Source organism: Phalangium opilio, unplaced genomic scaffold (assembly GCF_054372755.1).
Source record: "Phalangium opilio isolate 3A_F unplaced genomic scaffold, DU_Popi_V2 ptg000063l_1, whole genome shotgun sequence".
NCBI lineage: Eukaryota > Metazoa > Arthropoda > Arachnida > Opiliones > Phalangiidae > Phalangium > Phalangium opilio.
Genome location: NW_028324180.1, coordinates 1,580,001 through 1,604,831, shown reverse-complemented (window position 1 = coordinate 1,604,831; position 24,831 = coordinate 1,580,001). Strand labels below are relative to the sequence as shown.

Sequence of the window (24,831 nt, the reverse complement as noted above, 5' to 3'; positions counted from 1 at the left end):
AAAAAAAAAAAAAGCGCCTGTCTTGTAAACAGGAGGTCATGAGTTCGATTCACGTCGGAGCCTCGTTGTTATGATACTTGAACTAGTTTTCGAAGCTATTAAATTTTGAAAAACTAAAAATAATAGTTGCTTGAGATATGCATTAATGCAAAGAATAGGTAAACACTGCGAAGGAGTTAATTTAGTAAAATTACGGAAATATTCAGTATTAATCTCGCTTCGGAACCGGGGCTCCGTGGCTTAGTGGTTAAAGCGCCTGTCTCGTAGACAGGAGATCATGAGTTCGATTCTCGTCGGAGCCTCGTTGTTATGATACTTGAACTAGTTTTAGTAGCTTTTAAATTTTGAAAAACTTAAAATAATAGTTGCTTGAGAAATGCATTAATGCAAAGAATAGGTAAACACTGCGAAGGATTTAATTTAGTAAAATTACGGAAATATTCAGCATTAATCTCGCTTTGGAACCAGGGCTCCGTGGCTTAGTGGTTAAAGCGCCTGTCTTGTAAACAGGAGATCATGAGTTCGATTCTCGTCGGAGCCTCGTTGTTATGATACTTGAACTAGTTTTCGTAGCTATTAAATTTTAAAAACTAAAAATTATAGTTGCTTGAGATATACATTAGTGCAAAGAATAGGTAAACACTGCGAAGGATTTAATTTAGTAAAATTACGGAAATATTCAGCTTTAATCTCGCTTCGGAACCAAGGCTCCGTGGCTTAGTTGTTAAAGCGCCTGTCTTGTAAACAGGAGATCATGAGTTCGATTCTCGTCGGAGCCTCGTTGTTATGATACTTGAACTAGTTTTAGTAGCTTTTAAATTTTGAAAAACTTAAAATAATAGTTGCTTGAGAAATGCATTAATGCGAAGAATAGGTAAACACTGCGAAGGATTTAATTTAGTAAAATTACGGAAATATTCAGCATTAATCTCGCTTTGGAACCAGGGCTCCGTGGCTTAGTGGTTAAAGCGCCTGTCTTGTAAACAGGAGATCATGAGTTCGATTCTCGTCGGAGCCTCGTTGTTATGATACTTGAACTAGTTTTCGTAGCTATTAAATTTTAAAAACTAAAAATTATAGTTGCTTGAGATATACATTAGTGCAAAGAATAGGTAAACACTGCGAAGGATTTAATTTAGTAAAATTACGGAAATATTCAGCTTTAATCTCGCTTCGGAACCAAGGCTCCGTGGCTTAGTTGTTAAAGCGCCTGTCTTGTAAAAAGGAGATCATGAGTTCGATTCTCGTCGGAGCCTCGTTGTTATGATACTTGAACTAGTTTTAGTAGCTTTTAAATTTTGAAAAACTTAAAATAATAGTTGCTTGAGAAATTTATTATTTCTGTGTCTTTTACGTGGAGATTACAAAGATGGTCGACCAATTAAGATTTCGACCAAAATATCAAGTTTTGAAAATCAAAAAGTCACAATGAACAAGATGCTTTTTAAAACTAAAGGGGTGATTATTCATAAAGGTGAATCGTTAGCCGAGGGACATTATGTGAACTTTGTGAGAAAAGACAACGGCTGGTACGAGGTCAGCGATACTGTGATTAGAAAAAGAGATAGATTCGTCAGTAACTTGACTGACGTCACTGTTCTGCTTTTGGAAAGAGTACAGACATTTTAAAGGGAATGTTAAGCGCCCGGATTCCTAAAAAATGAACCCGTAGTAAACCCTAAAATTAATGTTATGTATCAGATGGTTTCACGTCCTGCCAGAGATGTACCAATAGTTTCATATTACCTTAAGAGTAATTCATGACTAGGTATAATTATGGGCCCTCGAGAAAGTTTAAGGTTTACGTTGGTTCAAGGTTCATTTCGAAGTTGTCTTGGCAATAGCTGTGAACGTAATTTTTTTTTTTAAGTTTTGTAGTACATCATCTAAATCTGAGTGTACTTTCGGTTCACAGTTCTGGGTGTGAAGCGTGTACCATTTATTTTGAATCTTTTGCAGGTACAAAGTGTTCTTTGTGAACCGCTCTATTGGATATCTTTGTGATTCCTAAGTGTTGTGTGTGAATCTACTGAATATCTTTGTGATTCCAAAGTGTTCTGTGTGAATCACTCTATTGGATATCTTTGTGATTCCAAAGTGTTCTGCATGAATCACTCTATTGGATATCTTTGTGATTCCAAAGTGTTCTGCATGAATCACTCTATTGGATATCTTTGTGATTCCAAAGTGTTCTGTGTGAACCGTTATATTGGATATCTTTACGATACATCCTGCCAGAGATGTACGAATAGTTTCGTATTACCTTAGAGTAATTCATGACTAGGTAAAATTATCGGCCCTCAAGAAAGTTTAAGGTTTACGTTGGTTCAAGGTTCATTTCGGAGTTGTCTTGGCAATAGCTGTTAAAAGGGAGCGGAGGGAGGGTTGTAGGGCCTAGCTTATTGCTACGAGAGAAAAAAACCACGAATCTTGCTTTAATTATGGAATTTCCAAGAGGTATAAAAAACTAGAAGCGTAACCCCTGTTAGTAAAGCGTTGCAATGAAATTTAATTTATTAATAAGCTCGTAAAAAGGCTACTTAAAACAGACTTGTTGAACTGAAATTTAGACACTAGTATCCAAATTTTAAACCAATATCAATTCCAATTAATTTTTTCACAAAGGGTTCACTAAATATCAGTTTCACAACTTCATTACCAACGCTCTACATATTTTAACGTTAAGACACTCTTTAAATTTATTCATTACTCATTTTAAAAAGTTAAAAAAAAATCTAAACTAATTTTATGTATTTAGAACTAGAACACCCAAATAGCTTAAATTTTAAATTTAAATAATATCTTTTATTATATCCTTTTCTTTGTATAATTTTTGTATAATATACCAGTATTAGTATTTTGCCTAAGCAATATATGAACTAATTTAATTGTCTGATTAATTAACACTCTACACTTTGTGTAGAAATTGATTTTAAAGTGTAATAGAACTTTTCACTATTGTCGTCACTAAAAAATTATAGACATTGCCCCATATATAAAAAATAACTATTTTTTTTCAATCAAAATATTCCAGAAAGTTTTGCATATTCTCTTAGTGTTTCTAAACAGCTAGGGTAATCTATCTGCGTGACAGGTGACGTTTCCTATAAATCAACAGGGGTAGAATTTGCAAAAATGTTCTGGAAAATATAAAAAAAAATTTAAGTTTAACAACCATTTCATTGTCTTTTTGGTAGCCCATGCACAAAATAATGATTATAAAACAGCAGTGTTCTTTAAGTTTAAGTTAATAGTTGCGTGACAAAATTTTAAAAACATAGCCTAAAATTTTTTATTTAAATGAATATATAATAGCCAGTAAATGGTAAAGTTTTACTTCAACCCCCCCCCGCCATTTACACAACTAATATAACCAAGTACAACATTCTTTCGACAAATCAGTAATTTCCTATCGTATCAACATGCGCCAACAGAAAGATGTTTCATCATAGCCAACACGAGTAATATAAAATACTTAAAATGTATAGTTAAAAAATACGATGACCAATAGAACTTCCCGAACTATCATTTTGGAAAAAAAAACCCAACAAGACATGACATATCAAGAAATATCCATATTCAATTTCTCTACTGATATTCAGACGCTTTGGATTGGCACGTTCAAAGAGTAAAAGTGACTTTGGATTAAGAACAACAAAGATGCACAAAGAAACAACCTTTCAACAATTCCAAAAAATATATCCCAATGCTTCAACTTCGCTACATAACTCTTTTACTACTTGGCAATTGGTCCACAAACAAAATAGAAGCTCGTAAAAGGATTCGCAAAATAACTTCTTCAAACAAGGGTTGCCTAATAAAGGCTGTATATGTACTGTCGGAAGTTTAGCTCACTTCTGTAAGCCTAGCTTCTGGGCGACAAAGTTTTGAGGGAATAAGGGACTTGTCAGAATGCCTACTCTACAGGAACTGACTACCCCGTGTCCGAGGGTGGTGAAACACCCCAAATCCCCCCTCCTTCACCACCCGATTAAACCTCAATTACTTCACTCGCTAATCTTTCATCACCGTGGACTATCAATTCAATTTGCATTGAAACTTCGTAATTCAAACCATCGCAATTCAATTTGCATTGCAACTTCATAATTAAAACCATCGCAATTCAATTTGCATTGAAACTTCATAATTAAAACCATCGCAATTCAATTTGCATTGAAACTTCATAATTAAAACCATCGCATTTCAATTTGCATTGAACCTTCGCAATTAAAATCTTCGCAATTCAATTTGCATTGAAACTTCGTAATTAAAATCTTCGCAATTCAATTTGCATTGAAACTTAGTAATTATAACCATCGCAATCCCTTACAAAATCTTTCTTTGGGTTCCTTAGGAAATATCTATGGGTCTTTAACGTGCTCTTGGGAACATCGTTTTTGGGAATTTTTCCCCAATGATCCCGTTTGCAAATTCTTAAGAGCTCTTTATATTATTGTCTTGAGGATTCACTACCGTGTAAATCCTCTAGAAATCCCAAAGAATAAATGATATAGATTTTTCTTCAGAATTATTTCTCTACGCTTCTTTAGGAATCCTTAATAATTTAGAACTTGAATTTTTCTTCAGAAATAATTCTGTAAAAACTCTTTCGGAATCCTAAAGAATTTACTATAATAGTTTTCTTCAGAAATAATTCTGTAAAAACTCTTATAGTAAATTCTTTAGGATTCCGAAATAGTTTTCTTCGGAAATAGTTCTGTAAAAATTCTTTCGGAATCCTAAAGAATTTACTATAATAGTTTTATTAAGAAATAATTCTGTACAAACTCTTTCGAAATCCTATAGAATTTACTATAATACTTTTCTTCAGAAATTATTCTCTATAACTCTAGAATTCTTAAAGAATTTATGATTTACATTTTCTATAGATATCATTCGGTGTTAATCTTTAGGAATGCTAAGTAATTTTCAGTGGAGACATATCTTCACACCTAACATTGCAAAACTCTTGTACTAGCATACAGAGTTTTAAAGGAATGGTTCACCCATAAACTTTTTTTGCTGTAATACCTTTAATTACACCCAAAACTAAGATTTCGAGAGTTGAAAAAATTTTACATAAAGTACATTTTAAATTAAATCAGAAAAACTAATTGCATTGAGGACCTTATAGCGCCTGTATGGTGCTTTTCCGCAAAGCCAGAGAGACTGCGATACGTCACTCTCAAATATTAATTCAGTCCTCCATCTTATTGGCCGAGGTATCAATAGGACAAGCTTCTACTAAAAAGTAAACTCGACTATTACGCGGTTGAGCGCTAGACCGGCGACAAGGTACGTTGGCAGCGCCGGTAGAGCCGTAGTCAATTCTGCTCCTAGACGGCCGTAGCAAAGGCCTAGCTAGTACGCTAGCGAATCGTAACCATTTTGATGCACTATAAGGGTACTTACAGTGATCGGGAACAGTATAAAAATTAACCGCACACCTAGAGTTAATACTCTGACAGTCTTTTATAATACAACTTGGCATTTCGGAAATTCATTTTGATTCAAATTGATCAACGAAACGACTAACGAGAGCTAAACAAACTTGAAGACGAAATTGTCAGACTCAAAAAAAACCCGACCTAAATTCTTCTGCTTGGAGTGCTAAAATCTCATTGGCTAAACGCTATTTAAACCAGCCAGTCATCTGGCAGGTCTGGAAAAGCACGACAGTGAAGTTTAGAGATAGGGGTTAAGGGTTTTGTCCATATAAAATTTTATTTTAATTATAAAATGAAAATTATCGCTAATAATTTAATTTCAGTAGTACCACTATCTTTATAAAAGTACTATTGACGCTAAGAGACAAAAAAAGTTTATGGGTGAACCATTCCTTTAAACCTTTAGTATGAAAACGTCATTGCGTCTCTTAAGCGACAAGAAAAAAATACGAAATATCAATAAATATATTTTTTTTTCAAGTATTAATTATTCCTAAAACATTTAAAACTATCAAAGAGGCCAGCATAATTCAACCCAAATAGCTGCATTCCATATATTAAATTGGCAAATTAAGAACTAATTATAAACCTCTAATTACCTTCAATAATTGGATTAACTGCTAACAATTTTACACTATTATGACTAGCAATGTAAATGCACTTTCGCATCTTTAAATTATGAAGTGAAAGTAAGGAAATGTTTCGGGTTTCTTTAACTTCACAAAAACCACCGAGAATTATGGTCCTCCTCGTAAAGTTAACAGCGTATCGTAATACTTTAAGTTTTTGGACTATTAGGAAATTTGAGCCGTTGACGTTGGAAAACTATCTATTCCATTTTCATCAACACAAAAATGAGAATCGTCTGCTTTTTTGCTCCGAGATTTTGAAACAAAACTAACCCCTTTTATAGAAACCTTTCTGTAGATAGTTATGTCTGACAAAGTCATGTTATTTTCATTCAAATTCTTAAATCATCATTGTCGGCGAAAATATTGGAAGCTATAATTCCAAATGTTATATGTTTCTTTTTGCCATTAATCCTCGATTTAGATGGGAAAAGACTATAGTACTTTGTTAATTTGTCAAAATAACGCTCAATTAGATGGTTGTCTTTTAAAGCATTACCATGAATAACTAGAGAAGGGATATTTTGTAGTAAAAGGTATTTCTGTGCGATTTGCAATTGAACAAATTGTGTACCATTAAAGAGTCGAAGGATCCGTCCGTTATTATTCTCAAAAGGAAAGGCCGAATAATTCCATAAAGATCCCCAGTTTGACACGCATTCAACCAAATGAGATATTTGGTGTACGTTAAACGTCATATTTTCTTTGCCATACAGGTTTTCATAGTTGGTTAGAAAATCCAAAACTATTTCTTGTATTTGAAATAATTTATCTATTGCAACAGTTTTCGCAAGAAGTTCATGAAAAATCTTAACTAGCAATATCCAATTTTGATAATATTATCTAGGCAAAAACGCCTCCATAATTATGGGAGAATAAAAGAGCGCCCAAGACTGCCACTCAGATGCTTTCCAAAACGGTCGATGTTTGAGTGACCTTGGCTTCCGAGAAAACTCTCTAGGGACCTTAATCGCGAGTAACTGTCTATCAATTTCCTTTATTTTTCTACCCAAGTAGTACACCTCGTTGCTGTTCTTCGAATCAAGCCAAAGGCTAGTTGTCGCACGTACTACACCCAAGTCAAGGCAATGCATGTAATCAACTGCAATGTCTTCAAAAGTATTGAAATAGTTAAGTTGAAATAGCACAGAAGGACCCTTTATTCCATTTGGAATAAATCCGGTTTCAGTAGCAATTCTAGCATCTTGAAGTATTCCTTCATGAGATCTACTTTGAAAATTTCCAGTTCCATATACTCTACAGTGTTCCTGTCCCCTATTTATAACTTCACCTGGATTTAAGCACCAAGGGCACCCAAATTCTCCATTAAATTGAGACATATTCATTACCATGCACCTAGCAACAGAATCCACGGTGCAAGGACCAGGGAAAACTCTAGCAGTTATGGTTTCCTTGTTGGCATTTTGCCAAGTGATTCCATCTTCAGATAATTTATTCATGATTTTAACGAAAGGCAACAAAAACGTGTTCATGTTAGGTTTTTTATCACCAAACCATAAGCTCGCAATGAGAGTATTTCTTGATCTAATATGATAAGGTAGTTCATTAATTGTAAACTGGAGCGGCCAAATATTGAAGCTGGATGATCCAAAAACCTGAACGCCATCAGTATTCCAGGTGATCGTAATGTCGTGTTTTGATCGTTTTTTGTTTTTGTAACATCTCGATTCGGATATATCTGACACATCAAATGACCAATTTTTAATGGTCAGTTCTGGGCTCAGTAGTTCCAACAAGTTTTTTATTTGCTCTTCGAAATTAAATACCAGGAAGTAGTTTTCCCTTTTAATCATATCATCTTTTTGCCAAACACAGTTGCAAATTGTGCAGCTGAGATCGCTTTCCCCGTCAGCCAGTGATCCAAGGTAGTTACAACACTCTTCACTTTGACAGTAAAAATGTTGAGTCACTAAACCTCACGCACCAGTAAAATGTTTGAAAAACTGATATTTCGTGATTGTAAAAAAATTGTTCTTAGGCAAATGCCAAAAGAGTAACTCTAAAAGGCTCTCAGTTGCTTCATTTGAAGTGTGAAATCTTAGCACGTGACTCATAACAAGGAGTAAGCACTCCTTGGCAGTTAGGTTAGAGTTTTCGAATAATGGTTTGTCCTGTAACATAACCAATCCATTAATTGCTTACAGAAACACCAGCGCACAGGGGCGAGTCTTCCACCTTAGCTGTTTGGCCTCGCGCTAAGAATCACCGCTAGATGGAGGCGTAGCTCACTACACAAGGCTAGCCAACTAGCATTGCTTCTAGCGGTGATTCTTGGAGCGAAGGCAAACACCTAACGTTGGGGCTCGATCACGCCCTTATATGCGCGCTTCCCCTATGGGAAAAATGGATTGATCTATTGGTCTCTATCTGAGTGCTGCTAGCCGCAGCTCTAATATTAGTTAAAAATAGACCGGGTAGTTTGTAATCATGCAGCACGTCATTATTCTATTTCAATTCTATGGGGGATTGCAATAAAACATACCAAATCATCTGTAAATTTCTCCTCATAATATTGAGTTTCCTCATAGTTAACCGCTTCTTCATCAGAAGAAGAACACGATGATGATTCGGAAGCACAGAGACATGTTCAGAACAAATTAGTGCTTAACCCGTTAATAGTACGACCACAACCTCAGTCTTATCGATACTTTTTTAAGTCTTGATTCTAATCAAGACATTTTTGATTAATACATTTGTTGATACGAATAGTTTCAATAGAGGCTAGGAATGGCGTTTCAGTTTCCTCAAACGTAAACATGGTATTTTGTAATAAATCGTTTTCCATTTTCGTTTTTAACCTTTTGGCTGAAACTAAAACGTCATTGTCTGGCGTCGAATAAATGTTACATAGTTTGAGGAAAACAAAATCACCTTGATTTTCAACACACAAATAATTGTTATTGGTTTTGCCGCTTAAACTCTTTGGGCTAAGGAAAATACCATTGACAGTTACATTTTTATGCACAGTAAGGTTTTGAGCGTTTATATTTTTTTGTAATAATAAAAACTCGTCATTAATTTGTTGCTTATACCGTGGGTTCGACTTTCTCAATACTACAGACTTAAATTCAAGATTTGTTGAAGGAAACAGACTATAAAATTTAGTCAAAGAGTAGAAAAATGTTTCAAGCAAAGGCTTTTTTTAAACGCATCATTTTCTATAACTATTGTAGGCAAGAACTGCAGGAATAAGAACTTTTGGGAAATTTGTAATTGTATGAATTGAGTTCCACTATACAACTTTAACAATCGTCCATTATTAGATTCGAAAGGAAATGTTGAATAACACCACAAGGGTCCCCAATCCACTAGATGAAGGATTTGATGAACATTAAATGACATATACTCAGAACCATAAATCTTTTCATACTCAGCCAAAAACTGACTAACTATTTCTCGCACTTCAAACAAACAATCAGTTTGAATGGTTTTTGCTAATAAAGCATGACTAATGGCTATTAATTTCATCCAATTTTTGTAAAATTTTCGAGGTAAAATTCCTTTTAACACTACAGGTGAGTAAAAAAGAGCCCAATTTCTCCATTCTGATGCTTTCCAATAAGCCCGTGTATCGAAAGACCTTGACTTTCTTGAAAACTCCTTAGGCACTTTTATAGCTAAAAGTGTTCCAATGTAAAAATCTTTAGTATGATTTTTAGTGTCTAGCCAAAGGTTTGTTGTATTTCTAAAAACTCCGAGGCATAAGCCATGCATATAATCCACCATTACATCGTCCACGATATCAAAATAATTCAGACGTAAAAGAACTGATGGATCCCATTGGTAAAATAACTTGTCCTTACAGCTTCCTTAGCTTCATTCACTACACTAATGTGGCTGCGTTTCAAAACATTGCTATGGTCTTTAAATGGATACACCCTCGTATTACTAACATACATTTCAGGGTGTAAACACCAAGGGCAACCATACTCTCCATTGAATTGGGTCATATTGAGCATTATGCATCGAGCAATTGAGTCCACTGCACAAGGCCCAGGATAAACTCTTGAGTGAATTTTCTTCTTATCTTTAGTTTCCCAAGTTATTCCTTGTGAAGACAAAGCATTCATCGATTCAACAAATGGCTTGAAATAGCAGTTCATGTTAGGTTTTTTTATAGCCAAACCAAAGGCCGGCAATCAAAGTATTTCGTGCCCTAGCTTTCAGTGGAAGCTCATTAACAGTTAATTGAAGTGGCCATATATTGAACTTGGATGACTGAAAAATTGGAACACCATAAGTGTTTCAAGGTACTGATATGTCCTGTTCACGTAATTTTTTTCCGGTACTTAGAGGAATGCCTTATATCGCATACATCAAAATATTCATCGTTACTAGATAAAACAGGGTTTGAGAGCTCCAAAAGGTTCTGTAGTTGGCTGGGAAGATCATATGCTAAGAAATCCTCTTTCAGCAAAGTTTCTACATTCAGGTATTCATGGCAAATATCACAATCCAAATTTTCTTCAGAATTTCGATTTGGTCCAAGATAGTTATATTTGCAAAAATAATGAGGTTCTACAAATGACTTTGAACTCGAAAAATACTTGAGAAACAAATATTTTGTTGTTTGGAAGTTTGCGTTAGAATTAACCGGTAAATTCCAGCGTATAAGTTGAAGCAGACTTGATGTGACCTCCTCTGACAAATGGAACCGTAGGATGTGAGCTTTTATTAATAGGGCACTTTCCTTCTTAGATAGATGACTTCCTTCATATATCAATTCATCCTAAACCCAGGAAGTATTTAAGTTAAAACAACAAATCAAGGATAGAGTATTTGATAATAGTCCAAGATTTCAATAAAAGAAAAAGTTTAAATGTTTCATTGATGGCCATAAGTATAACTTACCAAGTCATTTTTAATCTCATCTGAATCATTGCAATATTCATTATTAACTTCGGGTTCCTTGTCAGAGTCACTGGAATACTCAGATGAGAGATCTGAATTACTTTCTACATTACTTTTGTTAATATTTCTAAAAATCAGGGTATAAAATGTAATTAGAAAACTACATATTGGGAATTTCCACCAATTCTAAAAGCTGAAAAATAGATAATTACTTTAAATCGTCTACATGCGGTTCATTTATGGATAATTCATAATTTTCATCTTCGATGGCATGATCCAAGTTGCAAGAACTAGGGTCAATTTCCGTATGAGTTTCGTTATTCCCATTGTCGCTTTCCTGTTCAGATTGAGACTCGGTATCTGAATAGGACGACTCCAAGCTAACATTCTTCTTATGGTCCATGCAATTTATTGAGGTTTTCAGTCCTTTTTTATATTGCACCAGTGATCTGCGCGGTATTAAATTACTGTCTGACCACAAATACGCGCGATACTTTCGTTTCGTTGGGGGCATATTTAATTTCAAGCTTTCTAAATTTTTTGAAGCCGATACACTTAATTAATTAATTAAATAAAACAAAACTGATAGAGTGAGAACTACCAAGCCTAACAACTGAACTAAAAACAAGTTGGGAAAACCAAAATATTACCTCTCCGAGTCAAGAGGTCTACAACTACAAAGTTATTTACCTAGATATGGAATTATTTCTCTTTTTTGAAGTAAAAATTTACGAAATATTGAAGCAGTATTCCAAGCATAGCGAATATACAGTAAAGCAGACGACATTTTACATCCAATAAGGATAAATCTTGGACACATGGAAATCAGTCAATGGCAAAAAGAACAGCAAATGAAGTCTACGCTTCAGCTGTTTACCCTATATTCTGATAGCTACATTCACAACTAGTTAGCAGTGTAAACACTATCGTCTCGTCTCACCTCAACAATATTCTTAGTTTGCCAACATGAGTGTTAACGCTAAATAATGCCAAAGCTAAATTGTAGCTAGACGCACTGATAGTCAATGCGCACCATAAAGAGAATAAAAACTCTGTAGCTCAGTCCTACTAATCTAATCGCCACCATGATCTTTCCTTCTGCTAAAATCTTAACCTGATTATTTAAGAGTGTATTTAACTTTCGGCTCACTGTGAACCGTTGATGTCTCTTCCTTTCAGACACGAAAATCAAAACCCAAACTTTACTTCGCCTCAGGCCTCAATTATTTACTCTTTATTTCACTAAGCTTATTGCCGATAATACTAGATACACCCGCCGGAGTCTAGAACTTAGCTTTCTTCATGAAATCACTAAGCCAAGGATTATTCTATATACAGATGTAGTATAGCTTAAGTAATATATAAACAGCCATTTCAAATAATAATATTAAAAAAAGTCTTTGGAATATCAAAATGAAACAGAGCTTTAAAGCTACAAAAGTACTAAATGCATCATAATTACGAAAATTTTTCCACATATTCACTTTATATTAAGGATAAAGGGAATATTATGGTTCTGTAGGATTTCTTTACACATCAAAACAAAACGAACTTCTAACGCAGCGCACTAGCGTAACAACGGACGGACACACACAGACAAAACATAGACCGCTTTTTAACTCTTTCCGTATTAATTTAGAATTGAGAAACAACATTATCTTAAATATTAAAATAAATATAATTAATATTTAATATTTTCTTCGTTAGTTATTCGCCTTATTGAACGTTACATCGTTTTAAAAAAGAACAATTAAACATTCTTGAGAGACTTGACTAATATTGGCGTTTGAAATGAAGCATACGCCGGTTGCTTTGCCTTACTCAAATAGGTAGTATATAAGGGTTTCGAATCGCAGCTATGGATAAGAACAGCGCAGTTGCGTGAACCTTTGGTGGAAGCCCCACCATTGGGAGGCCAGACGTTTCTCGTAACCCTGGCCGATCGCCGCGTATGTCTTAACCTTAAGGATGATGATGGAGTAGAAGCCAGGTGCGCAGACTGTTGTCCATGTGGGATGGACAAAAAAAATGACCAGAAGATGGTGGTGTGTAGAAACCAGCGTGTACAGACTGGTGTCCATGTTGGATGGACAAAGACCAGAAGATGGTGGGGATTAGAAGCCAGTGTTTACAGACTGGTGTCCGTGTGGGATGGACAAAGACCAGAAGATGGTGGTGTGTAGAAGCCAGTGTGTACAGACTGGTGTCCAAGTGGGATGGACAAAGACCACAAAATGGTGGTGTGTAGAAGCCAGTGTGTACAGACTGGTGTCCATGTGGCATGGAAAAAGAGCCCCAATGATGGTGGACTATAGAAGCCAGTGGGTAAAGACTGGTAATGGATAATTGCTATGGTAAGTGGAATCCAAATTTTCGGAAACTGTAAATGCGGTCCGGAATTTGGGAAAACGTTTTCTCCGATTTGAAAACTGCGAACGCGGTCCCCTGGGGTGTAAGTCAATAACAACAGACAGACACACAGACACACACAGACAGACACGTCGAAATTAGAACCTCTCCGTGACATACGTCACTCGGAGAGGTAAAAATAGCAGAAAACGGTTTGACACCCGTGACACAATAACGTAGAGTAAAGGGACGGAAAACTTTAGCTTATTTCCGACACAGGTACGCTGTACGTTACAGGCTGAATAAACCACAAAGAGAGAACGTTGACACGTTTCCTACTATTAATGAATACTAAACTTAAATTAGAGAAACTTAATTTGGTCATTGCAATATTTAATCTTAAACCATTCAATCTTGTGGACTCTCGGTAATACAATTTATAATTAATAATAAAGATACTCAAATTGTCTCTGTTGTTCTGCTTTCCTCCTTGCGCTTGTTCATGGGTGATCACCCTCGTGGTAACGTTTGGTCTTATTGGCCGCGTCTTTATTTTTAAGCCGCGAACACACGCACAAATTATTAGTCCAGTCTTTTTATAAAGTTCATGGCTAGTGGTACCAAGTACCTGCTCACGAGGCGCTCTCGATCTCGACTCCTCTTTTTTTTAAAGTTTACGCTCTCTCTTTCTTTTTCGAGACCCGTGGGGCAAGCCTGGGGTTTTGCCCGTGACGTGGGTCTTCCATCCATCGTGTTAGGTGTTAGGCGAACTTTTCCATAGCCGAGGGATCGGCCATATCCGCGATTGTCGAGGGGTCGGACATAAGTCAGCCCTACCGTTATAAATGCCGAGGGATCGGCCATACGCGCGATTGTCGAGGGGTCGGACATAAGTCAGCCCTACCGTTACAATTCCCCCCGACTTAATGTTGAGCGCCCTCGCTCAACCGGTAGGAAAAAGTCCAGAATGAAGCTCAAAAAAAAGGTTCGCAACAGGGAATGGCACAAGACAAAAGCGAGTCACAACAATAAAATAAAACACAACAGTGGAATGAGTTGAGAGTCACAAGAAAACTACATAACAACCAAAAAATTATGTGAACGACCATCGAGGTGAGAACCACAAGAGTATTACGTGAAGTAACTATTAATAACAAGTTGAAATGAAAACAAAGTAATCAAAACAAAATCATCAAGTGAAGCACAAAAAAAATTTCGTGAATGAGAAATAAAAAAAATCATATTCACTATGTGAAACAAGGCAAATGACCATAACTAAACAAAATATAAAGTAAACATTAAGTTAAACATTAAATTGACACTAACATTAAGTTAAACACTAAAGTTACACTAAAATTAAGTGAAACATTAAATTTACACTAGCATTAAGTTAAACATTAAATTTACACTAGCATTAAGTTAGTGAAACAAATAGAACATGGGATATCAAAATATGCACAAACATGAAGGCTAGCTAGACCAGTCATGGTTTACAAGAAAAGAACTATCAATTAAACAAATTAATAACGTTAATAATCGTGGACACTAAGGTCCGTCCATCGAGAGACCCTCTCCCAGAGGAAAAATTAGACACTATGGTCAGGTGAGAGACCCTCTCTCAAATAAAATTAATATTTGACCCTACCAGTTCTGGGGTCGCGTGGCCGAAGGCTACGCTTTCTAGAGGCAATTTGTTCATTATGACCATCATCAGATGAGGCTTCACTACAAATGCTTAATGACCGCACGGGTCGACTAACATTGGAATTATTCACAACAGTTGGAGAGTTGTTCACCCTAGGATCAATCTTAGGGTCTGTATCGACCGATTGTTCCCCGGAATTGTCGGCATTTCGCTCGACGAAAGGTTTGAGGTCACGGATATGGAATGTACCCTTAAAAACTCTGTTTGATTTCATACCCTTAAGCCTATAAGTCAATGGGGACAGTTTTTGAGCAATTACATAAGGCCCATCACTACGCGGTGCCAGTTTTTGAGAAAAGTTGGCGCTGGCCTTAGATAAGAAGTGAGTGCGTTTTAATACCATTTGTCCGACCTCAAATTCAACGTCACGGTGACGTGAATTATAATATGGTGCCTGCCGGCTTTGCTGCGCTTCAATATTTTCTTGCGCTTGCGCTTGGGCGTCATCGACAACCTTTTTGATTGAAAGAGCGTGTAAGCTAATCTTAGCGGGATCTAGTGCGTCATCAGGATTGATGGGGGTGCCTACATCGGCGGGGGAACGTAATTCACGACCAAAATTAAGGTATGCTGGGGTGAAGCCCGTTGACTCGTGAACTGAGGTTCTAAGAGCCATAGCATATTGGTGAATGCCCACATCCCAATCCCTGTGGTTGTCGCCTACATACGTAGCAATCATAGTGGACAACGTGCGATTTATTCTCTCGGTTTGATTTGACTGAGGAGAATAAAACGACGTGAACCGATTGCGTACACCCAATAATTTTAAGGTATCCGTCATTATCTTGGATACAAATTGACGACCATTATCACTCACAATTGTTACAGGGAGGCCAAACCTAGTGAAAACTTGGTCAACGAGTATGTTAACAATTGCCCTGGTGGTCGCACGGCGTAAAGGAAATATTTCCACCCACTTCGTCATCATATCGGTGACGACTAATAACTGTGTGATCCCGCGCCTGCTCGGGGTATAAGGGCCTTTAAGGTCAATTGACACTACGGTCCAGGCGTCGGTTATAGCGGCGGACTTCATCAGTCCGGCCGGAAGTCGCTGCACAGGTTTGTGCTTCTGACAAGCCTCGCATGAGGCGACGTATTCTTTAACATCGCGGGTCATCCCGTCCCAAATATAGCGTTCCCGCATGCGCCGCAGGGTTTTTAAATTACCTAAATGACCGGCAGCACGGATATCATGGTTCAGTTGAAGAACTACCTTTTTCAATGCGCTGGGTACCCAAATTTTGAAATTAGGGAGTAGCGGGGCTAGAGGACTAGGGAGGCGATGTAGAACACCGTATATTAATTGACACTTAGGAAGCAGAGCTTCATCGGCTTTTGAGGTAGGTGGCAGTGGCGTGTTTTCGGAGAAATATTTAACGATAGGGCCTAGGCGTACGTCCTTGACCTGTTCGTTTATAATAATCTCAGTTGAAAACTCCTTGGTGTTATTTTGGACCAAGGCCTTACGTATCTCCCGCATTTAGAAGAAGTTAGTTCCAAAGTCTCAATTTACGTTCAGCAAATTTGTGTTATTGCCCGGAAGACATGGGGTGTTCAGGGTTCTGCCCTCAAGGCTATCTATAAACGTGGAATTGAACGATTAATTTTATACGGCTGCGGAGTTTGGTTTCCAGCGAACCACAATTCTGCTATAGTTCGACGACTCCAAATTATACAAAGAGCTTGCCTTCTGCGTATTGCAAGATCGTTTCGCACTACATCTACTTCTGTACTCCAGGTACTTACCGGTATCTTGCCCCTCCATCTTGTTGCGAGTCAGGAAGCGGCTGTCTTCCGTAGCTTCTACCTGAAAGAAAAAACCCTCCATCTAAATACTCACCTTGACAATATCACTTACCTCACTGAAGTTCCGAAATACACGATCCACCCAGCACGCAGGCTAACTCTTCCATGTCACGACTGTACTCCAACAGGACTTGGCATGGAAATCTTCACTGATGGTTCGCGGTTCGATGATGGTGTCGGCTGCGCATTTGTTGTACTCTATAATAGCGAAGAACTAGTTGCACGACGTTTTACTCTTAACAATGAAAGCACAATATATATCGCTGAGTTAGTGGCTATTGAACGATCTCTAGTTTGGTTGCTGAATCACGAAATCAATGAACCTGTTATTATCTTTACTGACAGCTTATCCGCGATCACCGCCTTACGCTCGCCTGTTAATACCACTCGCCTTGTTCACACCATTCAGCAGTTGGTCTACCGTTTACCTTTAGTTCGCATAACATGGACAAAAGCTCATATCGGAACACATGGCAATGAACTTGCCGACAATTATGCAAAGGAAGCTGCTCATAGTGATCTGTTTCCCAAAATTCGGATAGCACCAACTCGTAATTGGCTCAAGTCCAAACTTTTTAGTATTTCTCTAACCTATTGGCAATCACTCTGGACAGCTGATACCAAAGGTCGTTTTACTTATCAACTCCTCCCGAAGGTCTCGGTAGTCGGACCTGGATCCGATTACTATCTCTCCCAAATACTTACGGGACATGGAAAATTCCCGCCCTATTTGTTCCCCTTGGGACATCTCCCCACTCCATGCTGTGCATGTGGGGCTGCTGTGGCTAATGCGGAGCACTATATCTTGCACTGCCCCCTAACTGATGGCTTTATTAACCGTACCAACCTCCAGGAATCCATTACGAATCTCGAAATTGACGATATTATACTTGGACGCCTTCGGGACCTTATGCAATTCATAGTCAAAAATTTTGATTTACTGTCCATGCTTTCCTAATTTATAACGATATTAATTTTATTTTATTTATTAATGTATTATTATTTATTTAATTAATTTATCTATTTAGAACTTTTAACTGTAAATATTTTTATATAACATATATTTAAAAAAAAAGGCTAGGTCAACCCGCTACGGGGATGTGCATAATGCATCCTCTACCGAACTGCACTTAATTTAAATCAAACTATATTGTGTATCTATTTACGGTATAGAGTATAATTATAAACGTTGTCCCTATCAACTGCTGATCAACAGTTTTCTCTCTGACAGAACTGCCATCTACTCGACTCCGAATTTCGCAATTACTAAACCGATAGCCCGAGGCGTCCCACAGGGTTCCTGTATTGGTCCCACATTGTGGAACGTTGTTTGTGACACTTTGCTCCAAACGCCTCACATCCCTCAAACCGACATGCAGGGCTTCGCTGACGATATCAACTGCATCGTCTGGGGCCCTTCTCGCAGTGTTTGTGAACGTCAAGGAAACACACTCTTGGCCTCCGTTTATCAATGGTGCATCAAAAATAAACTCAGCTGTAGTCCCTCAAAGTCCAAAGCCATCACGTTCTTTCGCAGTGGATGTAAACCTGATCGTCCCCCGACTTATAATATGGGAAATACCAACATTCCTAATACCAAAGAGCTCCGTCTCCTAGGTGTTACCATAGACCAGGGATTGACCTACCTTCCCCATTTACATGAAATCTACTCCAAGGTGTCCGTCTCTCTCCAACAAATGGCCGCCCTAGCCCGTAAGACCTGGGGAGTTCAATGCCTTGCTCTGAAATCCATGTATAAAAAGGGTCTGGAACGCATGATTTTATTTGCTTGTGGTGTTTGGTTTCCAGCAACCAAAAACTCAGCAATAGTCCGTCGTCTAACCACCATTCAACGCGCTTGCCTTCAACGCATGGCGCGTTCTTATCGCACGACATCCACGGCCGCTCTGCAAGTCCTTACCGGTATCCTATCTCTTCATCTTGTAGCTAGCGAAGAAGCCGCGGTTTTTCGCAGTTACAACCTGAAAGAAAATACAATGCACGTTACAACACCCCTAACCAGACACACTTACCTTTCCGAAGTCCCCAAGTTTGCTGCTCATCCTGCAAAAAGAATATTGATTCCATGTCGAGCTTACGACCCCACTGGGCTTGGTCTTGAAATTTATACGGACGGCTCCCGCTTCGATGACGGTGTCGGTTGCGCGTTCGTGGTTTTCCACGATTCTCGTACCCTCGTCTGTCGGCGCTTCACCCTGAACAACGAATGCACAATATACATAGCAGAACTCGTTGCGATTCACCAATCCCTCCGATGGATTGTCGAAAATCGCATAACCGAATCAGTCCACATCTACACCGATAGTCTTTCTGCAATAACCGCCCTTCGTAACCGCTCTAACACGACCGACTTGGTCCAGTCCATTAAGTCCACACTAAACAATTTGCCCTTAGTCCGCCTATCGTGGATTAAGGCCCATGCTGGAAATCACGGCAACGAACTTGCTGATCAATCAGCTAAAGAAGCTGCCCATGGCACTGCCTTTCCTCAAATATATATAGCGCCTTCCTGTCACTATTTAAAGCCTTACCTGCACAAAATTTCAACCAATGCATGGCAAAATTTGTGGGAAACTGGTCTCACTGGTCGACTCACGCACGAATTCTACCCACTTCCCTCTACTGAAGGTCCTGGCGCGGACTACTACCTGACGCAAATTCTTACCGGGCACGGAAAATTCCCGCAATATCTTCACGATCTCGGTCATCACCCCAACCCGTTTTGCGGGTGCGGTGCTGTTATCGCCGACGCCAGGCACTACATTCTGCAATGTCCCCTCACAGAAGGCTTCTTGAATCGCTCTACTTTTGACGGAACTATTCAAAAAGTTCTAACTAATGGGAACACGCTTCAACACCTGCGGAAGCTCATGCATTTTATTGACACCAACTTCGATTTGCTGTCACTCACCCCTTAAATCAAGGCCGCCACTGCTGTCAATTTTCATCCTCGAGACATTATCGTTCGTTTACATTATTTATTTATTTATTTACTTTATTTATTTATATATACATGCATCTTTCTTTATTTCCAAAAAAAATATTTAGGGTCCTACGCTGTTAAAGGGTGTGCATAAGGCACCTTTTCTTATCCGCTCAAACAATAAACAAAACAAAACTCTGTTATGTATTACCCAATACGGTGCAGAGTATAATCATAAAACTATGTCCCTATCTACTCCCTCCCATGGGTACCACCTTGACGTGGTGGCGAGGGCTTGCGTGCACCAGAGAAGCGTTGAGCGTTGCCGGTAGAGTTACTCATGCCGGTTGGTCATCGTGGAGGTGCCAGAATAAGTGTACCCACCCTCTGTTGAGGTTTCGGACTTTGGCAATAGTCCGTTTAAAACTTGCCGCGCCTTGCTCTCACTAAGTAAGGTGTCAGTTGCATTGAGGAAGCGGTGGGCGTTGCTGGTAGTGTTACACATGCCAGTTGGTCACCGTGGAGATGCATTAGTGTTTCCCTTTTGTGCGGAGGGATGCCAGGGCTGGGACATGCAGGGGGCCGTTTAGGATGAGATCCGAAGTCCTATTCGGCCGGGGTTTCCCCAGCGCGCGGGCTGCCGGCTTTGGTCGAGCCGGCAAGCGCCCAGGGGTCGTGGCACTGCGGGCGCCCTGCATGTCTAGTTTGGCGGTTTCTTCGGATTCCGGCTGTCCTGGCCAGAATATCCGCACAGGTGAGCCCCTATGGTCTTCGGGGGGCAACCCGCGTGGTGCCGGTGATCTCCTTTCAGGATCCCAGGAAGAGGTCTCCGGGGTGGATGCCCCGGAAGTAACCGGGGGTATGGTTCGCCCAGCTGACTGGAGGCCTGGAGGATTGATTGGGAGGATCCGGTGCTTTCGCAAAGGCCGTGGGACATGTTTTTTGTCCCCGGTTGACCACCCCGTGCTGCAGGCGGGGTTTAAATGCGGCAGCTACTGTCGGGTAAGGCCGATTTCTTTTTAATTTTTGACCATGGATACAGACATAGATTTAAACACCACTAACGCCTCTGAGGCTACCGTTAACCTGGCGGACTGCACACGAGACGTTATTCAACATTCGGATGATTTTTTCGAAGATCTTCCGTGTGGCATTTCTGGGCCTGATTGTTCCCGTTTTGACTCTACTTTAGAGGATATTGTTTCTGCTCAAGGCGCTCGTTTTTTCGGCGGCCGAAGCCCATAAAGTTCGGCGTTGGGCGTCTAATGTTAAAGACTGCCTTTACGAACAGTTCGATTGTGACCAACGTCTCGTAACTGAGGTAAAGGCCCTTACCGCTAAATTAAGCCTTATGTACGACGACCGTACGCAACTCCGATTACAATTGAGAGAAACACAGTCTCTCCCATCTCAAGCTTTGTCTTCCCGCACCACAATGGGCGAGACTAAGGGTCTGCTCAAAGAAACTCTTTCCGCCCTCTCTGAAGTTCGCCAGGTGGCAGAGGATTCTCTTCCTTTGCCTCCTGCTCAACCGATTGTTCCACCTAATCCTTGGGTCACGGTCTCTCTCTACTTTTCAGCAGCAGTGACATCCTCACGGTTGAGCTGAGATGCAGTGGCTCTGTTATTCGAGTTACTTGTGTTTATGCTACACCTACCTGCGATTATGAATCATTCTTGGAAACTCTCAATTGCATTATGAGTCGCTTTGGTACGCATAAGATGATCTTTGCTGGCGATTTTAACGCTAAACATTCCATGTGGGGTTCACCCTCTACTAACCAACGTGGATTACTAACGTCTGATCTTATCAATGGCCGAGATTTGTTCCTTTATAATGACCCTACCTATGGACCTACTTTTGATGGCCATGGCTCTAGTTTTATCGACCTTACGTTTTCAACATCTGACGTCATGGATTTCATTAGAAACTGGCGTATTTCAAGTAGCGAGTCACTCTCTGATCATAGGTTAATTATGTTCGACTTTAACACTACACCTGCCACGAACTCACCTCGTCCAGGTTATTGCCTCAAGGAAGTAGACTGGCTTTCCTTTCAGGAAGCTACTAGTGCCCTCTTTGCAGATGTCCACGTGCCTTCGTTGCTTACTCCAGAACTTATCGATTCTTTCGTAGACGATCTACAGGACCGTTTACTCTCTTTGTGTGATGCGAATCTACGCCGCAAGTCGACGTCACCTAATCACAAAACCGTTCCTTGGTGGTCCCAGTCCTTGCACATCCAAAGAAAAAAGGTTCATGCTTTACGCCGCCGTTCTCAGCGGTGCACTGATCCTGACCTGCGACTCTCGTATACCTTAGCGTACAAGCGCGATCTCGCGCAATTTAAACTGGCCATCAAGCACGCTAAAAAGCGTTCATGGGAATCCTTCTGCTCTGAAGTCACTTCCCTCAACCCTTTCACACTCCGGTACAAAATCTCGGCTCATCGTTTAAAGTGTCCCACTACCCTTTCCGCAATCAAACAACCTGACGGAACGCTGACTGCTTCTATTAATGAAACCCTCACAGTAATAACTGACACCCTCTTTCCTCCCGATACCACGGCTACTGACCTACCTTACCATTCTCAAGTTCGATGTAGCGTTTTAGTCCCACCTTGTACCCCTGACGATTCTGCTTTCACCTTAGCGGAGATTGAAGAAGTTGTGCGTACCATGCCTCTTAATAAAGCAGTTGGTCTTTCGGCTTTGCCAATGGAGGTCGTTCAGCGTTTAAATACTGTTCGTCCTGATATCTTACTCACACTCTTCAACAGCTGCCTTCGGCTCTCCTACTTCCCACTAGCTTGGAAAACATCCAAACTTTTACTACTAAACAAACCAAACAAAGATCCAACTTGTGCACGCTCTTACCGTCCACTATGTCTTCCGGAATCCTTATAGAAAATTTTTGATAAATTAATAACTGATCGACTCAACTTCCATCTTGAATCTAAATCTCTGTTGGACCCCCGTCAGTACGGGTTTCGGTCTGGTAAATCCACTACCCTGGCTCTGGCTAGGGTGGACTCTTTTATCCGTGACAACTGGAGAGACGGTCTCCATACTTCCATCATCTCCCTGATATAGAAGGTGCTTTTGATTCCCTTTGGATTCCCAGCATTCTTCGATCCCTACACCAAAAGAACTGCCCCAAAAATTTATTCTTACTAATTAAAAGTTACCTGTCCGATCGGAAGGCAGTTATTTCTACTCCGAACACACATTTCATTAACGGTTTGGTTGAGCCCGGACCAGCGTCGGGGCCTTCCCGTGGAATATTTCAGCTGCGCGGCGTGCTGGGTCTCGTGCCTGGCGCGACCGTTTCGGTCGGCAACTAACAGCCAACTCAGAACTGGCACGGACCAGGGGAATCCGACTGTCTAATTAAAACAAAGCATTGCGATGGCCGTTGATCGGTGTTGACGCAATGTGATTTCTGCCCAGTGCTCTGAATGTCAAAGTGAACAAATTCAACCAAGCGCGGGTAAACGGCGGGAGTAACTATGACTCTCTTCCCCGTCACGCGCGGAGTGAAACAGGGGGACCCCATGTCTCCCATCCTCTTCAATGCGGTCATGGATGAGTTATTCGATTCGCTTCCCACTTTCATCGGGGCGTCTGTTGGCCGGTCGCTGGTGAACGCGCTGGGCTTCGCCGATGACACTGTGCTTTTAGCTACATCAGAGCATAGTATGCGTGAACTCCTCCGTATTACTTTGTCGTTCTTCGGTGACCGCTCCCTTCATCTCAACGCCTCTAAATCGCGATCATTGGTTTGGCGGAAAGATGGGAAGCGAAAGCGTTTGCTCTTGGTTCAGGATCCCGTTTTTCGTATTGGTGAGTCCTTGATTCCTTCGGTTCACTTTGACGCCTTTCTGGATTACTTGGGTCCCTCTTTTTCGCCGAATGGCGTGGGCCTCGCGCATTTCTCCTCGTACAAGACCGGTCTGGACCATCTTTGTAAATCCGGCCTTAAGCCGCACCAGAAGATTTCTATGTTGCGAACCTATCTTCTGCCCAGGTTCATTCACTTGTTGACGATGAGTCCCTTCACCATCGGCTCATTGGAGGCATTTGATAGGCTTACTAAGTCCTTCGTTCGACAGACCTTAGCACTTCCCCATTATTCGCCGGTCGCATTCTTTTTCGCTTCTTGTCTAGACGGGGGTCTCGGTCTTATGTCCGCTAGGTTTTCCATTCCTTTGCATACGTACAACCGCTTGGTGAATTTGCGTGCCAATGCCGCCCCTGCGGTTCAGGCGTTTTACACCCTACCTTCGTTCGATAAGGCCTTGGCCCGTTTGATCAAGTTTTTGTCCCCTATAGTCCCTGAAAAATTTGCGGTCTCACGCTTTTGGAGGGATTCCCTGGAGGCCACAGTTTATGGCGCTGGACTTAATTCCGGTGAGCAGTCCATTTCCCATGCATGGCTTCGCCGGTGCGCTCTGGTGTCGAGGGGCTTTATGTACCAAAAACTTGTGAAGACATTTCTGAACCTCTTACCATGTCGTGGTGCCCCCTCCTTTCGGGGTGACCGTCTCTGCCGTGGGGGGTGTGGCCGCGTGGAAAGTTTATCCCACATTTCTCAGCGTTGCCCTAGATCCCACGCTTCTCGAATTGCGCGTCACGACAAGATTGTCAATTTCCTATGTAGTCAGGGTCGGTCGGCTAGCTTTGTGGTTCATAAAGAACCCAGGTTGGTTTATTCGGACGGCGCTGTTCGTAAGCCCGATCTAATCTTCCTCCGGGACGGCGAACTCGTCGTCGTTGACGTGACGGTTCCGTGGGAAACGCCTAGCTCATTGGTGCACCATTATAAGCAGAAGCAGTCTTATTATTCTCAACCAGCGTTTCTTGCCAAGCTTCGCGCCGACTTCCCTGACCACCCCTCGGTTCGCGTTGAAGCGTTTGTTGTTTCTGCGCGCGGAGAATTTTGCTCCCTCAATAGGACTGTTTCTGCTTTACTTGGCCTTTCTATCCACCAGCAGCAATTGGTCTGCCTGATGGCCGTTGAGGGGACGCTGAAAATCCATACGCAATTTATGAAACTGGTTTGACATGTTTTTACGC

At 40.3% G+C, this 24,831-nt stretch overlaps 1 protein-coding gene, 4 non-coding genes and 1 pseudogene across 5 annotated transcripts; all 6 read left to right on the top strand.

The window, feature by feature from the left end:
* The first annotated feature begins 229 nt into the window (after nt 1–229).
* On the top strand, nt 230–302 carry TRNAT-CGU (transfer RNA threonine (anticodon CGU)). The gene has a single exon. It is a non-coding gene; the product is annotated as a tRNA-Thr (tRNA).
* A 166-nt stretch (nt 303–468) lies between these two features.
* On the top strand, nt 469–541 carry TRNAT-UGU (transfer RNA threonine (anticodon UGU)). Its single transcript has one exon. It is a non-coding gene; the product is annotated as a tRNA-Thr (tRNA).
* A 165-nt stretch (nt 542–706) lies between these two features.
* Nucleotides 707–779, top strand: TRNAT-UGU (transfer RNA threonine (anticodon UGU)). The gene has a single exon. It is a non-coding gene; the product is annotated as a tRNA-Thr (tRNA).
* A 166-nt stretch (nt 780–945) lies between these two features.
* TRNAT-UGU (transfer RNA threonine (anticodon UGU)) lies at nt 946–1,018 on the top strand. The gene has a single exon. It is a non-coding gene; the product is annotated as a tRNA-Thr (tRNA).
* Nucleotides 1,019–18,184: 17,166 nt separating this feature from the next.
* Nucleotides 18,185–19,750, top strand: LOC149662139 (uncharacterized). Its single transcript, XM_089842279.1, has one exon. It carries the CDS (start codon nt 18,185–18,187, stop codon nt 19,748–19,750), a length of 1,566 nt encoding a protein of 521 aa, XP_089698405.1.
* A 3,143-nt stretch (nt 19,751–22,893) lies between these two features.
* LOC149662138 (large subunit ribosomal RNA) overlaps nt 22,894–24,831 on the top strand; it is a 4,399-nt pseudogene continuing 2,461 nt past the window's right edge.